The following is a 17,846-nucleotide window of genomic DNA, read 5'->3' as shown; positions in this document are numbered from 1 at the left end:
TTGTGATTGTTACTGATAAGGTAATGGTGCAAGTACCTTCCTTCAAATATTTGGGTGTTATGATGGTAACAAGCTTAACTGGAATGTAGATTAACTTTGCTCCAGGCTAGCCAAACACTCCACTTCCTTTTAAGACTAACTTTCTATCAGTTGGTGCTAGAAAGCCTCATCAGATGTCTGTCCTGAATCCTGGATGAACGTTTCAGAGTCATCAGATGTAAAGGCTTTCTTTTATCCCTGCTTCTATCTTGCTACTGAACAAAAAGCAGCGTTGTAGTAGTTTACATTTACCAGGGATGGATGGTCTGATTTTAGTCATTTTAAATGTTTTACTCTCTGTTGATCCTTGAGCACTGCTGATGATCACGGCTGTGGCTCAGGAGGTAGAGCGGCCGTCCACATGTCGATGTGTCCTTGGGCTAGACACTTAACTCCTGTTGTTGCTGTGCCAACGGTGTATGAATGAGAATGAATGGTTAACTTCCCCCCTGCGTGGCAGCTCCTGCCATCAGTGTATGAATGTGTGTGCATGAGTGAATGAGATGTCATGTAAAGCTCTCTCTGTTGATCCTTGGGCACTGTTGATGATCACTGTCTCTGCTACATTAAAGCTGATCTTATCTATATCTGCCACTGTAACTCTGACTGTTTCCACTTCTCTGTCACTATTATTACTACTAAACGTATTACTGTGATACCGTTTTTATTACCACTATTTCTGCTGCTATGATTGCAACTGTTATAAGTTTTACTGTTTCTACAACAAGTCAACTATTACAGCAGCTGCTAGCTGTGCTGTCAGTATCATTACTGTTACCATTAATACAACTGTAGCTCAGTGCTATTTCTGTTAGTACTCATACTAGTGACTATTATAACTACTGCTGCTATTTGTGCTTTAGTATTATTTGCAGTATATATGTGACACCCTTTCTCCTCTTCTGTGCCTTTCTTGAACCATTAGGGGAAGATCCTGATTTCTTTCCTTTGTTTTTTCAACTCCTTTCCTTTGGTGCTGGTGGCAAAGCACTACCTTGCCATATTGTAGGTTTTATTGCAGGTTTCTTGTTGTGGATGAAAGTTGTCTGCCAGGACTGTGAGCACCTTTTCATGCCTCCACCTGTACTCCTGCGGGGTGAAAGCTGTGGCACCCGGCCAGGATAAGGGCAAGCAAGTCCAACTAATGTCACTACTTGTTACTTCCACAGCAATCACTGCAAGTCCTGATCTATAGATCTTCCTCAGCCATTCATCTGCCTGTTTTTCTGTGCTGGAGATGTTTTTTGTATCTCTAAGGGTGTCATCACGCACTTCCCCAGGCATTTGATGGGGTTCTCCCTGATGGTTGGGATAGCTTCTCCTTGGACTTGAGGCTTGAACACATCAGTCACCTTCCTCTGCCTTGTCACCATGCTTCTTGACTTCTAAGGCTTGCAGACCATACTTACCCATGATGACAGCTCTCTAATAGTCTTCAGGATCACTGAAGACTCACTCAGACACTGTTACAAACTCTTCTTCCTTATTCTACTAGTGCTAATAGTATTATCAGTAGTACTACTCATATACTGTTGACTTTATTCTGTGTATTTCAGTATCAGATCCAGCTGTTACCTGAACACCTGGAGACCGGTTTCTTTTATCGTCTTCCTCTGATAAAGCAGTTTTATATGTTTGCATGACTATCGGACTCATTCCAGTCTCAGTTCCTGATGATATGACAGTTTATTGGTTCATCAGAAGTCACCACAAGACACTGCTATAAACTCTACTTCCTCAATTTAAATGATGAAGTTGACATCTTTGCTTTTGCAATCTTTTGAATGCCAACTAAAATAAGTCAGTGAATGTAACTTCCTGTTTCTACAGACTCGAGAAACAGACTTGAGTTGGTTAATGTTGTTTTTCATTATTCTGCAGCATCTGATTAACTAACTAATGTCAAATCTATTCAGCTGAATGTAAAGTTTTTAGTCATCTGTAATAAAAGACATTTTTTTCATCCTTCATTTTCCCAGTGTGAGTGACTCGGGGGGTCTTCAGCAATCCATTCAGACAGGATGCGTTTGTTAGAGATGTTTAATGATGCAGCCCAGACATCAGTGGAGAGAGCAGACAGGACTTCAGGATGTGTTGCATTGAAAAGGTTTATTTACTTGATCAAGGAGAAGTGAATGAATGATCAGTACATGATGAAGTTTCTGTCCTCCAGGACTTTAAACCACACAGATATTAACACATAATGAGCCATGCCTTAATATGGGCGGATCCAACACTGATTGGTCTAAAGACAAAACATTGCTTTGATGTCACTCTGGATCTTTGTCCTACATCCAACACTCGGACTCCAGTTACCTTTAACAGTCAAACACATATCTGACCTTGGCTGCTATCGCAACATATTTCACAATGCCTCCTGTTTGCCTGAAAGGAAAAGACTCATTGCCAACTGGTGCATTATTGCAGACAGCACAGGTTGAAGTCAGAGAAAGAGAGCGGGGGATACAGATTCAGAAATGGGGATGCATGGGTGAGCAAAATGAGAGAAGCAATGAGTGTCATGAGATGTGGGAGTAAACTAGAGGAACGATGGGCATGATGGAAAACAAGAGGGAGAGCACAGAGGCCACCTTTGTGCTTTGTGTTCTTATTCAAATGACAGTTTGCAAATGTTGGACAGAGGTTTGCATAAATAGTGTGTAGTTTCAAAGATAGTCAGTGTGGTATTAACCTGCAGCATTTAACCCTAACCCCAAGCATGTAGATGGAAACTCAGCTCAGTCTCAGTGCTTCATACTCTGCAGAGTTTGCAAGGCATGCGTCAGGTTTGTGGTTAGTGTGCACTTGAGTTTTGCAACAACGGTAATAAAGATCTTTGTAATCTCTAGCTGGTCTTTCTGGTTTCATAAAGCACTGCTGGTGAAAGTCTGACTTCAGGAGGAGGAGGAGGAGGAGGAGGAGGTGTGGTTGGTATAATAGCAGATCCAGAGAGCAGCTCACTCAGTGTGAAGCCAAGTTTCTAGTGAGGACACTTCTGCTGTCCTGACTTACTGATGAGAGGAGAAGAAGAAGAGGCTTTAACTACTTCTTTTTTTAAGTATATTTTTTCGGGCTTTTTTTTGCCTGTACAGGACAGTGGAGATAGACAGGAAGCAGGAGGCAGAGAGAGGGGGGGAATGACACGCAGAATAAGACCGCTTGGCTCGGGATTCGAACCGGGGTCACCTGCAATGAGGACTGTAGCCTCAACACATGGGGCGGGTGCTCTACCCGTTTTAACTACTTCTAACAAGGTAATTCTACTTTTCTGTGGGATAAAAGCTGTTAGACAGTAATGATGAATGATATATCTAACAGCTTGTCCTGAGGAAGATTTAAGCTCTGTGATACTGCTTTCACATCCTCAGGAACTCAAAGTGTTTCTTCACCTTTTAAATGAATGAAATGAAGCTTTAAAGCTGCTTCATGTTCTCTGATGTGAATATTAGCAATGACTCCATCAACATAACAACATTTCTTAGTTTAGAGTTGTTTATTCATAATGAAGACACTTATTGTTTGCTGTTAGAATGAAAGGAAAGCTTTGTTCTCACTTCGTGACATTTGTGAGAATTTCCACAAAAGATTCTTAAAAAACAGGAAGTGAAAAAAATCTACATACGCCTCAACAATGAGAACATGAAGACTAGATTATATAACAATAAACAGTCATCACCACTACTAGTGATTACTACTTACTAGTACCTCTAACTGTACTACAGTAAAGTACTAGTACCTCTAACTGTACTACAGTAAAGTACTAGTACCTCTAACTGTACTGCAGTAAAGTACTAGTACCTCTAACTGTACTATAGTAGAGTACTAGTACCTCTAACTGTACTGCAGTAAAGTACTAGTACCTCTAACTGTACTGCAGTAAAGTACTAGTACCTCTAACTGTACTATAGTAGAGTACTAGTACCTCTAACTGTACTGCAGTAAAGTACTAGTACCTCTAACAGTACTACAGTAAAGTACTAGTACCTCTAACTGTACTGCAGTAAAGTACTAGTACCTCTAACTGTACTATAGTAGAGTACTAGTACCTCTAACTGTACTGCAGTAAAGTACTAGTACCTCTAACTGTACTATAGTAGAGTACTAGTACCTCTAACTGTACTGCAGTAAAGTACTAGTACCTCTAACAGTACTACAGTATAGTACTAGTACCTCTAACAGTACTGCAGTATAGTACTAGTACCTCTAACAGTACTACAGTATAGTACTAGTACCTCTAACAGTACTACAGTAAAGTACTAGTACCTCTAACTGTACTACAGTAAAGTACTAGTACCTCTAACAGTACTACAGTATAGTACTAGTACCTCTAACAGTACTGCAGTATAGTACTAGTACCTCTAACAGTACTACAGTAAAGTACTAGTACCTCTAACTGTACTACAGTATAGTACTAGTACCTCTAACTGTACTCCAGTAAAGTACTAGTACCTCTAACAGTACTGCAGTATAGTACTAGTACCTCTAACTGTACTACAGTAAAGTACTAGTACCTCTAACAGTACTACAGTAAAGTACTAGTACCTCTAACTGTACTACAGTATAGTACTAGTACCTCTAACTGTACTCCAGTAAAGTACTAGTACCTCTAACAGTACTGCAGTATAGTACTAGTACCTCTAACAGTACTACAGTAAAGTACTAGTACCTCTAACTGTACTACAGTAAAGTACTAGTACCTCTAACTGTACTACAGTATAGTACTAGTACCTCTAACTGTACTGCAGTAAAGTACTAGTACCTCTAACAGTACTACAGTATAGTACTAGTACCTCTAACAGTACTGCAGTATAGTACTAGTACCTCTAACAGTACTACAGTATAGTACTAGTACCTCTAACAGTACTACAGTAAAGTACTAGTACCTCTAACTGTACTACAGTAAAGTACTAGTACCTCTAACAGTACTACAGTATAGTACTAGTACCTCTAACAGTACTGCAGTATAGTACTAGTACCTCTAACAGTACTACAGTAAAGTACTAGTACCTCTAACTGTACTACAGTATAGTACTAGTACCTCTAACTGTACTCCAGTAAAGTACTAGTACCTCTAACAGTACTGCAGTATAGTACTAGTACCTCTAACAGTACTACAGTAAAGTACTAGTACCTCTAACTGTACTACAGTAAAGTACTAGTACCTCTAACAGTACTACAGTAAAGTACTAGTACCTCTAACTGTACTACAGTATAGTACTAGTACCTCTAACTGTACTCCAGTAAAGTACTAGTACCTCTAACAGTACTGCAGTATAGTACTAGTACCTCTAACAGTACTACAGTAAAGTACTAGTACCTCTAACTGTACTACAGTAAAGTACTAGTACCTCTAACTGTACTACAGTATAGTACTAGTACCTCTAACTGTACTCCAGTAAAGTACTAGTACCTCTAACAGTACTACAGTAAAGTACTAGTACCTCTAACTGTACTACAGTAAAGTACTAGTACCTCTAACTGTACTACAGTATAGTACTAGTACCTCTAACTGTACTGCAGTATAGTACTAGTACCTCTAACAGTACTACAGTAAAGTACTAGTACCTCTAACTGTACTACAGTAAAGTACTAGTACCTCTAACTGTACTACAGTATAGTACTAGTACCTCTAACTGTACTCCAGTAAAGTACTAGTACCTCTAACAGTACTGCAGTATAGTACTAGTACCTCTAACAGTACTACAGTAAAGTACTAGTACCTCTAACTGTACTACAGTAAAGTACTAGTACCTCTAACTGTACTACAGTATAGTACTAGTACCTCTAACTGTACTACAGTAAAGTACTAGTACCTCTAACAGTACTACAGTAAAGTACTAGTACCTCTAACTGTACTACAGTATAGTACTAGTACCTCTAACTGTACTCCAGTAAAGTACTAGTACCTCTAACAGTACTGCAGTATAGTACTAGTACCTCTAACAGTACTACAGTAAAGTACTAGTACCTCTAACTGTACTACAGTAAAGTACTAGTACCTCTAACAGTACTACAGTAAAGTACTAGTACCTCTAACTGTACTACAGTATAGTACTAGTACCTCTAACTGTACTCCAGTAAAGTACTAGTACCTCTAACAGTACTGCAGTATAGTACTAGTACCTCTAACAGTACTACAGTAAAGTACTAGTACCTCTAACTGTACTACAGTAAAGTACTAGTACCTCTAACAGTACTACAGTATAGTACTAGTACCTCTAACAGTACTACAGTAAAGTACTAGTACCTCTAACTGTACTACAGTAAAGTACTAGTACCTCAGACAGTAGGCTACTACAGTAAAGTACTAGTATCTCTAACTGTACTACAGTAAAGTACTAGTACCTCTAACTGTACTACAGTAAAGTACTAGTACCTCTAACAGTACTGCAGTATAGTACTAGTACCTCTAACAGTACTACAGTAAAGTACTAGTACCTCTAACTGTACTACAGTAAAGTACTAGTACCTCTAACAGTACTACAGTATAGTACTAGTACCTCTAACAGTACTGCAGTATAGTACTAGTACCTCTAACAGTACTACAGTATAGTACTAGTACCTCTAACAGTACTACAGTAAAGTACTAGTACCTCTAACTGTACTACAGTAAAGTACTAGTACCTCTAACAGTACTGCAGTATAGTACTAGTACCTCTAACAGTACTACAGTAAAGTACTAGTACCTCTAACAGTACTGCAGTATAGTACTAGTACCTCTAACAGTACTACAGTAAAGTACTAGTACCTCTAACTGTACTACAGTAAAGTACTAGTACCTCTAACAGTACTACAGTATAGTACTAGTACCTCTAACAGTACTACAGTAAAGTACTAGTACCTCTAACTGTACTACAGTAAAGTACTAGTACCTCAGACAGTAGGCTACTACAGTAAAGTACTAGTATCTCTAACTGTACTACAGTAAAGTACTAGTACCTCTAACTGTACTACAGTAAAGTACTAGTACCTCTAACAGTACTGCAGTATAGTACTAGTACCTCTAACAGTACTACAGTATAGTACTAGTACCTCTAACAGTACTACAGTAAAGTACTAGTACCTCTAACTGTACTACAGTAAAGTACTAGTACCTCTAACTGTACTACAGTAAAGTACTAGTACCTCTAACAGTACTACAGTATAGTACTAGTACCTCTAACAGTACTGCAGTATAGTACTAGTACCTCTAACAGTACTGCAGTATAGTACTAGTACCTCTAACAGTACTACAGTAAAGTACTAGTACCTCTAACTGTACTACAGTAAAGTACTAGTACCTCTAACAGTACTGCAGTATAGTACTAGTACCTCTAACAGTACTACAGTAAAGTACTAGTACCTCTAACAGTACTACAGTAAAGTACTAGTACCTCTAACAGTACTACAGTATAGTACTAGTACCTCTAACAGTACTGCAGTATAGTACTAGTACCTCTAACAGTACTACAGTAAAGTACTAGTACCTCTAACAGTACTACAGTAAAGTACTAGTACCTCTAATAGTACTACAGTATAGATGGACTGATGTCAGTCAGACTCTGAGCTGCAGCTTCTGTAGAAAAACCACAAAAAGAGGATCTGACAAGCAGCGAGTCAGCAGCTTTCACACCTTTACACACACACACACACACACACACACACACACACACACACACACACACACACACACACACACACACACACACACACACACACACAGGGTTTTTATTTGTTACAACATTTGTTCTTTTCTTTTCTGTCTAATTTAAACCTTCTGTGTGTGTGTGTGTGTGTGTGTTTGTGTGTGTGTTTGTAGATGTTGTCCAGCAGGAAGCTTCTCAGGCTTTATGGGAACAGTGACGGCGGTGAGTACCCTGAATTGACTTTGTTAAATACATAAAACATGAAAACACATCTAAAGACTCTGAGAAGCATTTTCCAATATCTCATTTCTCCAGAACAAACAAACCAAAACTGTGAATTCAGAACAGGAAGAGACTTCAGTGGAGAGTTCTTCAGTCTGTTAAATATAATAAAGATCATTTAACCTCCTGCCTGCTCACATGGGAACATCATATTATTATTATTATTATTATTATAAACTTCATTCTGCTGAACTTTCACCTGTTGGCTTTGCTCCATAGCTTTGCTCCTAGCCACCTAGTGGCAGCAAAAGCACATTACAGTGTGGTTATACTTGGTGTCGGTCCGGGGGAGGGGTGCGATCGGTGTCGGTCTAATAAGATGCAACACAGAGCTAAAGGAAGCTTTGCTCTCACACGCACTGCATTTATAGTCACACACATATACACACACACGCTGCATTTATAGTCACACACATATACACACACACGCTGCATTTATAGTCACACAAATACACACACACGATTTTTCAAATATAACTAAACATGTAATCATGGAAATTTCTAAAAGCAACTGTAATTTAATTACACATTTTCTTACAGTAATGTAACGGATTACAATTATGTACATTTTGTAATTAAATTACGTAACGTCGTTACTCCCCAACACTGAGACTTTATTATCATTGGTGTAAATGTAAGGAAATATATAGTTTTATATTCATATGTTATACAGTCAAATAAACTCATTGTCCTCCAATGAGGACACAAAGACAGTTGACTTAGTTTCTACTGATCAGGTGTGACTGAGGGAAGGTTAAATATTAATGACAGAACTATCCAGAGAACATTAAACCTGTTCTAATAAAACCATTTCAACCTGGAGCATAAGTGTTTGTCCCATCTCTAACAGACAACATCATTAAAGTAGGTGCTCAGGTCTAAATCTCCTCTGATCTCTGATCTCAGGATTACATTTGGTGACATTTCAAAACTCTGAAATTAAGTCCAATAAGTTCAAACAAACAAAAGTAGGTGAATAACTGAATATAATAATATGAGCTCTCAAGTCTGACGCATTAACGTGAGCAGCTCACGCGCCACCTGTCATTCTCACGCACAGACGTTAATATGGTTAATATATAATAAGCTAACAGCCAATCAGAACATAGTGTTTCTTGTTGCTGGGTAGATTAGGACCAGATGTTCTCTCACTGCAAACTTCTCATAATCACAATAAACTTCAACATTGACTCAGAAACAAAGCAACAAAAAAACACACAAATAGGAAAAAACATAAAAATGACAAAGTTTTAAAAACAGTAACACATAATGAAGATAATAAATGATAAATAATTAAATAAAATAAAAACAGAGTGGCAGAGAGGACGTTTTGCTCCGTTTCATTCACTGTTTGGTGCTCAAACCCCAAAAAACTGAAAAAATGGGAAATATAAATAATATTTTCACATGTTATGAATTACAAGTTAACAAAGAGCTCACCTATAAATGTATAAGTTAATAAAAATCAATAATAATTGATTAAAATGAGCGAAAGCAGCCTCGTTTCAGGATTTAGGGTCTTGGTGCGTAGCTGTGACGTAATGACGCAGCCACGTGTAGGCTACGTAACTTACGGGAAGGGAGGATAAACTTCCTGGAACTGAAAGAACAAAAAAATAACATATTTAAATTATTTTATACACACATTTCAACATTTACTTGACATCCGTGTCGCCATGGCAACCATATCCAGGTGAGTTGGCTGATGGGAGAAGTGTCCTGTGCGCGTGATGAAGCTTCAGGTTGAGATAACATCAGTTTTACTGTTAATCTAACATAACAAGCCCCGAGCGGACATTTCCAGAGTTCTTTACCTTCTGTAACATTTAATGACCGGAAATATGTGTTTAAATTCATCTTCAGGTGAATGTGAGGAGCCGTGGCGACGTCACACATCCTAATAAACCCTCTGTGAAGCCTCCACAGTCCAAACACATGATGTGTTCATAAAGGGAATCATTTCAATGTTTAATGAGTGTAAATACAGATGAAGCCTGATGTTAGAGGCCCGTCAGTTCACACAGTTCACCTGAAGTTAATCATGAAGCCAGCTGTTATGTTTCCATGTTATAACCTGTAAATGTTTGCTCCACACTGATAAGTCCTCCATGTAGGACCTGAACCAGTCTAGGACCTGTTGGTCGGAGGCCTGATTGAAACTGGAGTTCAAGAAATTACTGAGTTGATTAAAAACCACTTTCTCAACGATCTTGGCTATAAAAGGAAGATTTGAGATAGGTCTGTAGTTGGTTAACATGGAAGCATCCAGCGTTCTCTTTTTTAAGAGTGGCTTAATGGCAGCTACTTTTAGGAGTTTAGGAAACACACCTGATTTAGGTGAGCTATTTATTACTTGTCTCAAACAGTGGTGGACAGTAACGAAGTACAAGTAATTCGTTACTGTACTTAAGTAACTTTTTAGCGGATCTGTACTTTACTTGAGTATCATTGTTTTGTGAGACTTTATACTTTGACTCAACTACATTTGGAAGAGGAAAATCTTACTTTTTACTCAACTACTTTCCAAAAACCTGTCGTTCCTTTCAATGTTCCTTTCCACAACATGCATGCATGACCAGCTGCTGTGACAGGTCCAAATGAACGTGCACCGCAAGTGTACCAATCAGAACACATCGTGTGTCGAGCAGTTTTGGCCCGGCCCCCTACCTGGCTACTTGTCCCAACTTGCCTTCTCCTCCATCCATATCTCTATTAGCATTCATTTGACAAAGTTTCGCTGTCCAGTAGCCTGCCCTGCCAACACATGGAAGTTAAAGAAATATGTGTCTAGTGTGGTTTTCCCCCTCCCTATTAATTCCTAATCAGGTGATTTCCATTTAGTATGATGTGCTTATGATAATTTCAAAAGATATCAATACCAGATATCACAAATGGAAAACATTTTGTTTTCAGGGTGGTGTTAGTGGGCTTTTTAACCTTAAATGACTTGATTGAGTGTATAAAGGACATACCAAGACATTGGAACTACATTACACCAAATTACTTTTACTTTTGATACTTAAGTACATTTGAAGCCAAGTACTTTTATACTTTTACTCAAGTCGACATTTAAAGGGAGCACTTTCACTTTTACTGGAGTAATATTTTACACTAGGTATCTCAACTTCTACTCAAGTACGTGGTCTGTGTACTTCGTCCACCACTGGTCTCAAATCTGTTTGGACAGAGTTCACAATAGTTTTAAAGAAATCTGATGGCATTGTGTCAAGACAGCATGTTGATGGTTTTAGATGCTGAACTGTTTCCTCTGTGGTCGCAGTTGAGTTATTCCTGGGAGGTTTTAGGGATTGCATCATGTTAGTGTTATGTTGAGTTGTGTTGATATGTAACCTTATGGACTGGATCTGTTCACTGAAAAAGCAAAGTCATTGCATTTTTGTGTGGAAAGGAGTTCTGGAGCTATCTGTTGAGGGGGGTTTGTAAGCTTATCAACCGTAGCAAACAGAGTACGAGTGTTATTGATGTTCTTATTAATAATTTCAGAAAAGTGTCGCTGTCTAGCTTTGAGTAGAAGAAGGAAGGAAAGGAGGGAGGAAGGAAGGAAGGAAAGGAGGAGGGAAGGAAAGGAGCTTTGAGTAACTCATAGTTAAACTTATAAAGACTTTGTTTGTAGAGGTCAAGGTGAATTTGAAGTTTAGTTTTTCTCCACTTACGCTAACCCTTTACCATCCTAGTGTTCCTAAAGCCTTTACCATCCTAGTGTTCCTATAGCCTTTACCATCCTAGTGTTCCTATAGCCTTTACCATCCTAGTGTTCCTATAGCCTTTACCATCCTAGTGTTCCTCCATGATGTTAAAGCCTTTACCATCCTAGTGTTCCTCCATGATGTTAAAGCCTTTACCATCCTAGTGTTCCTCCATGATGTTAAAGCCTTTACCATCCTAGTGTTCCTCCATGATGTTAAAGCCTTTACCATCCTAGTGTTCCTCCATGATGTTAAAGCCTTTACCATCCTAGTGTTCCTCCATGATGTTAAAGCCTTTACCATCCTAGTGTTCCTCCATGATGTTAAAGCCTTTACCATCCTAGTGTTCCTCCATGATGTTAAAGCCTTTACCATCATAGTGTTCCTCCATGATGTTAAAGACTTTACCATCCTAGTGTTCCTCCATGATGTTAAAGCCTTTACCATCATAGTGTTCCTCCATGATGTTAAAGCCTTTATCATCCTAGTGTTCCTCCATGATGTTAAAGCCTTTACCATCCTAGTGTTCCTCCATGATGTTAAAGCCTTTACCATCCTAGTGTTCCTCCATGATGTTAAAGCCTTTACCATCATAGTGTTCCTCCATGATGTTAAAGACTTTACCATCATAGTGTTCCTCCATGATGTTAAAGCCTTTATCATCCTAGTGTTCCTCCATGATGTTAAAGCCTTTACCATCCTAGTGTTCCTCCATGGTGTTTTCTTTCTGCTCAACGTCGTCTTACTTTTAGTAGGTGCAACAGCATCCAAGACCTTTGAGACTTTCTAGTTAAACTTTTCCAGGAGTTGATCAGCTGACTCTGCACTCACAGTTGGTGACATAGCTATAGCCTCCATAAACTTTGCACTGGTATTCTCATTTATGTACCTTCTCCTAACAGACACAGAGGTTAACTGGACATCTGGAATGATCTGTAAGTCAAAGAACACACAGAAATGATCAGAAAGAGCCAAGTCCTTAACATCAACAGAAGAAATGTGAACGCCTTTAGAGATAAACCAGATCCAGAGATTGTGTTTGGCCCTTACACATGTTGCAAGAGGCCAACAGTGTCAAGCCGTTCGGTCAGCCAGCTGTCACTAAGAGAGTAACACATCTGGATCATGGGGATTATTTAGCAGGGTTACAGTTTTAAAACACATTTACTATTACACACTTTTTAGAGTACCAAACTAAACAGAGCAGATGTGAGAGGGAAAGTAACTCACTGATCCATGAAGGCCTGAGTCGAGGACGATGGAACATGATTCCTGCACACAGTGAATGTAAAGTTGGCAGCGCTGCTGGGAGGCAGAGCTGCTGTGTGTCATGCGCTGTGAATGATGCAATCTGTGTATCAAGTGGCTGCAGCTTCGTTCAACAGCTGAAACAAAAAGTGAATCACCAAACTGAGACAAAGGTTGTGTGTTTACTGGGACTGTGCAGCAGCTTACTGCATTAATGGATCAGGATCTGACGGATGGACACAGATCAGCTGTTACACACAGACTCATCAGCTGTGTGCAGGTAGATCCATGGACCGTGGAACGGCCATCATTTTGAAACAGGTGCATGCTCAGATTAACCCCTCTGATCCCAAGCTAACACACACATCTGGCCAAGACTGCTAACAAGCACAGATGAAACTAGAACAAACAACAAAGTAGTCCCACTTGTTTCTCATAATGTGAGACTCTTAAAGTCTTTGAACCACTGATACTGAACGGACCGTGTTCGCTGTGATGACCCAGTCCTGGAGCAGGGTCGTGTGGTTGGTGTGGTTTAGTCAGATCTCTGCAGCACTCACTTGTGCAGTGGCTGTGGGGAGCTTGTGTTGAAGCAGCCGGAGGAGAGCAACTAGCCGTGGTTTGGCAGGTCGGCGGGGTCCGTGTTGGGGGAGAGGGTGGAGTTGGACGCTCCGGGTCTTTTGTTGGGACCGGTGCCACAGTGGAAGTGGACTTGGATCATTTTGCTTTCTTTGTTTATTTGTTAAAAAGTCAGATGTGGACTTTTGTCTCTTCATTTTTGATTCTTGTGGACGCAGCCAGCGGTTTGGCAGGTGTCAGCAGCTGTTAGCTCAGGACACTCACGCATGACGTACTGAGAAACAACGCACTTGACAGGCTCACAAATTCACATCCAAATGCAGCAACTCTGTGACAGTTGTTTTTATCGACAGCAGTGAAGGTGTGTGGTGACTTGGCTCTTAAAAACACAGATACAACTTTTTACTACAGCTTTTATTCATAAAATAATCAGAGCACAAAAGTTACCCGGGCCATGGCCCCCCCGGCCCCCCCGGTTCCACGGTGTATAGGTAGATCTGATAAAAGCTTATCTGACTCCTCAGGTCAGCTCATGTTTGGTTTACACACTGTTTGTTTTTCCCTCTTCATGTTTGTTCATGTTCAACACCCAGTATGACCTATGAACATAAAGTAGAGTAACTTCCCAGCTCAGACTGGATCCACCCGAACAGTCAAAGGTTTTATTTTGACCACAAAGATTTTCAGTTTCCTGTCAGAGACAAAAGACACCAGAAGATATTCACATTTAACCTTAACTGAGTCAGTGTTTAATAGATTATCAGAATAGTTGAATGTATAAAAACACATTTAGAGTTTTATCTGATCAACAGCTCAGAATAATGAGTTTAGAGAAGCAACAGTTCATCTATGAAATGAATCTCAGCTGATTTTGACTTTATAATAAAAACTTGAAAACCTTTGATGTTGATGATGTTCCTGTTTTCTTTCTCCTCAGTCATGGAGCCGTTATTCTCTGGATGATCCTGGTTTACAGTCTGAACTCAGGTCAGTCAGTCTGATTATTAATAAAGAAAAACATCATTTCTGTTTCCATCAGCTGATCAGGACACACTGCAGCTCACAAATGAGGCTTTTCCACTTTACAGTTCTAGCTCTACTCGGCTCGTCTCCATCAGGGATAGTACCTGGTACCTGGTACTTTTTTAGTACCTGCTCTGCCGAGGCTCCAAGCCGAGCCGATGCTAAATGTGACGTCATCAGACTGCCGGCCTCTGATTGGTCAGAGAGTCACTGGAAGAGTCATGAGCCGTCCCACACAAGAATCAAAGCCGCCATTTTTAAACACCAACAACAGCGTTACAGAGATTGGTTTCTCTTCTCTTGCTTTGTGTGAGACAGAAAGACACATACAGCAGCAAGTACACCATCACCTCCATGTCCTCCATTATTTAACGCAGCGTTGCTATGACGACCCCGCCCACTTTGAGGAGGAACTATAGCAGAGGTGTCAAACTCATTTTCATTCAAGGGCCACATACAGACCAATTAGATCTCATGTGGGCCGGATCATTAAAAAGATGGAGGGAAGGAAGGAAGGAAGGAAGGAAGGAACAAACAAACAAAGTAAGTAAAAAAGGAAGGTAGGAAGGACAGACATAAGGAAGGAAGAGAGGGAGGAAGGACAGACAGACGGAAGGAAGGAAGGAAGGACAGATGGAAGGAAGGAAAAGAACACGGGCCGCATGTTTGACACCCCTGAACTATAGTAATGGAAAAGGTTCCCGGTACCAAACCGAGTTGAGCTAGAACTGTAGAGAGGAAAAGCCTCAAAAGAGACAAAAAACACAAAGAACCAAATCAAAGAGTAAACATAGAGTAGACGTGTTGTTGAGTTTCTTTTTTAACATCAGGATGTTTTTCTGTCCTCACAGTCAGCTGTGAGACGGAGGTCCAGGCTTATATCAGAGATAATGTCCTGCTGCCCTGCATCTATGACGGCACTCTGCCCGACTCCTTCAACATTTACTGGAGGGACAAAAGCAACAACAAAGTCCTGGACATCAAAAACAAAGCTGAGAACCTCCAAACACAACACAAGAACTTTAAGGGTCGGGTGGAAAGTTTCTCTGATCAGTATGTGAAGGGTAACTTCTCCATCATCCTGCGGGACGTCAAACAGGAAGACGCTGGTGGCTACGAGTGTAACATCCGGATCGGTGATGGTTCGCAGCAAACCGTCAGACTCAACATCACAGGTTTGTTGAAACTCGTTCAGACTTACAGTAACAAATATCAAACATCATGAGGCAGATATAATAACATTTATGTTTGTTAATGAATTAAAAGTGAAGTTTCTGAGGACGACCGCTCAGATGAAACGTGATGATTGAACCTCCACAAGTCAAACATTTGGCCTGAGACGGTGATTCAGACATACATGAGGTGTCTTTTTTTCATTGATTTAAAAGAGTCCAGAGTTGGTAAAGAGTAAAGAGGTTTTCCTCTCTGTAATAATTCCTCCTGTTCATACTGAATATTAACAGTGTTCAGTGATGGAGGACTGTATCCACAGTGTTTCCACTCAATCATTTAAAGTCTCTGATCAGCTTCTATTGAGCTTCATCAGTGTGAGTTACTATTGTAACCATAGTAACTATAGCAGTGTGAGTTAGTTATATCAAGTCATATCTGACACATTTACTGTCTTAGTGTTTCCCTGGACAGTGTTTCACTCAATCAAACAAACTTTATTTGTATGATTCACAAACAATCTGAGACCAATGCACACAAATCAAATAGATAAAATAGAGTGAAAACACTGTAGAAATAGATTAAATATAGATTCAATATTAATGATAATAATTACTATAATCAAATAAAAGATAAAATACATGAATACAATAAAATAGAGTAATCATGAAAGGCATCTTGCAGCCATGATGGTGCAACGCTGCCACCTGCTGGTCAGTTTAACAAAGTGAATTATTCTGTTACATCATTAAAAACATGACTGGATGCTGATTAACAGATTAGATTTAACTTGACTGTTAAATGTTAATAAATATATTTATGATAGTTCAATAAAACAGTTAGACACTTTAATTAGGTTTAGTTATTCATGAACAGCAGCCAATCAGAAAACGAGTTGTGATTTGGTGCTTTATAAATAAAGTTTGATTGATTGATTGATTGATATGTGTCATTAATGACAGAGTTCAGTATAAACTCTTCTTCTGCTCTCTGATATCATAATTAATAAGTAATAATTAATAAAGGTGGAGATGAAGGGAACATTAATGATAACACCAGCTCAGTTAAACTCCAGGGAGATCAATCAGGTTCACAGCTGGTCCAGCTCCTCCAGGAAGGTTTGCTGAGTCTCCCAGCACAGTGTGAAGAGCAGGGAGGAGAAACCAGGAGAGCTGGACATCAATCCAGCGTTTCCACTAGGGATAGTACCTGCTACCTGCTGCTTTATCCTTGTTGAGTTCCAGATTTAGTTTAAACTGACGTGTTGACTCGTTCTCGTTGCAGGTGATCGTCCTAAAGCAGCAACGACTCCTCCAGGACCAGCAGGAGGCGCCGCTGCAGTGACACAAACCTCCATCCAGCTGCTGCTCTGTCTCTGCTCCTCACTCAGTCTGCTGCTGTGAGCTGAGTGTAAACTGCATCAGTAATATCCTTAAATAGCTGCAGCTTCTGCTAGCTTCCACTGATACAGAGTTATGAAGTTTAAAATGCATTATTTATTATTCCAGGAATAAATCAGCATTAATTTAACTTTGACCAACTTGCACTTAATATTACAGTAATGATTAATGAAGACTTCTTAGAGGACAAAAAGTTTATTTCAGGAATAAATCAGAAGCTTTAAAGTCCCAGAAGTCATTAAAAAAGCACCAACATTTGGTTTAATGTTGGTTAATGTTCTGCACGACTGAATTTATGTTAAAGTCTCACAACCAATCACAGGCAGCCAATAGCGATACTACAGCATGAAACAATAAGAGGAAGCTTGGAGTCTCTGTCCTTCATGACCTGAACCACAAAAACATGGAGTCACAAACACAACTACCATAAAAACCAGCAAACCAGTGAACCCAGAGGTCAGAGGTCAGAGGTCAGACTGCTGCTCAGGTCTAATGTCAGTCATTATAGCTCCAATCATATGAAGTCTTTTAGTTTTAAACATTTCTGATGAATATGACATCATGTCCCTGAGAGTAGTTTCTGTATTTATCAGAAACTGGAAAGTAATGTTATTACTTGTAGAAGTGAGATTCCCAATGAAGCACTAAACATATTCTGCTCACATTGTTTGTTAGTGTCAATAATTAATATTTACAGTATTTATTAATTTATTTCTATCTGCAAAAACACAAAATAAACAGTTATAACTGTTTAAACATGACTTAAATATAAA

General features: G+C 39.5%; 1 protein-coding gene across 3 annotated transcripts; it reads left to right on the top strand.

Annotated features, from left to right (window-relative positions):
* The first annotated feature begins 2,974 nt into the window (after positions 1-2,974).
* On the top strand, positions 2,975-17,335 carry LOC128354271 (programmed cell death 1 ligand 1-like). Of its 3 annotated transcripts, XM_053314530.1 has the most exons (5): positions 2,975-3,293; positions 7,838-7,886; positions 14,418-14,467; positions 15,355-15,678; positions 16,958-17,335. In XM_053314530.1, the coding sequence occupies exons 3-5, from the start codon at positions 14,440-14,442 to the stop codon at positions 17,074-17,076; spliced, it is 471 nt and encodes a 156-aa protein (XP_053170505.1). In that variant the 5' UTR covers positions 2,975-3,293; positions 7,838-7,886; positions 14,418-14,439; the 3' UTR covers positions 17,077-17,335. The 3 variants fall into 3 exon arrangements, with proteins under 3 accessions (XP_053170505.1, XP_053170504.1, XP_053170506.1); XM_053314529.1 differs by lacking the exons at positions 2,975-3,293; positions 7,838-7,886 and adding an exon at positions 9,027-9,639; XM_053314531.1 differs by lacking the exons at positions 2,975-3,293; positions 7,838-7,886 and adding an exon at positions 12,513-13,529.
* The last annotated feature ends 511 nt before the right edge of the window (positions 17,336-17,846 follow it).

This window comes from Scomber japonicus, chromosome 24 (genome assembly GCF_027409825.1).
Source record: "Scomber japonicus isolate fScoJap1 chromosome 24, fScoJap1.pri, whole genome shotgun sequence".
NCBI classification, from domain to species: domain Eukaryota; kingdom Metazoa; phylum Chordata; class Actinopteri; order Scombriformes; family Scombridae; genus Scomber; species Scomber japonicus.
Note: the sequence above shows the minus strand (reverse complement) of the source record. Positions and strands in the feature narration are given on the sequence as shown.

Excerpts from the sequence above, each read along its gene's own strand:
- LOC128354271 (XM_053314529.1), top strand. Across the intron at positions 14,468-15,354 it reads GGTTTACAGTCTGAACTCAG|TCAGCTGTGAGACGGAGGTC; the intron begins GTCAGTCAGTCT and ends CTGTCCTCACAG. Across the intron at positions 15,679-16,957 it reads CGTCAGACTCAACATCACAG|GTGATCGTCCTAAAGCAGCA; the intron begins GTTTGTTGAAAC and ends TTCTCGTTGCAG.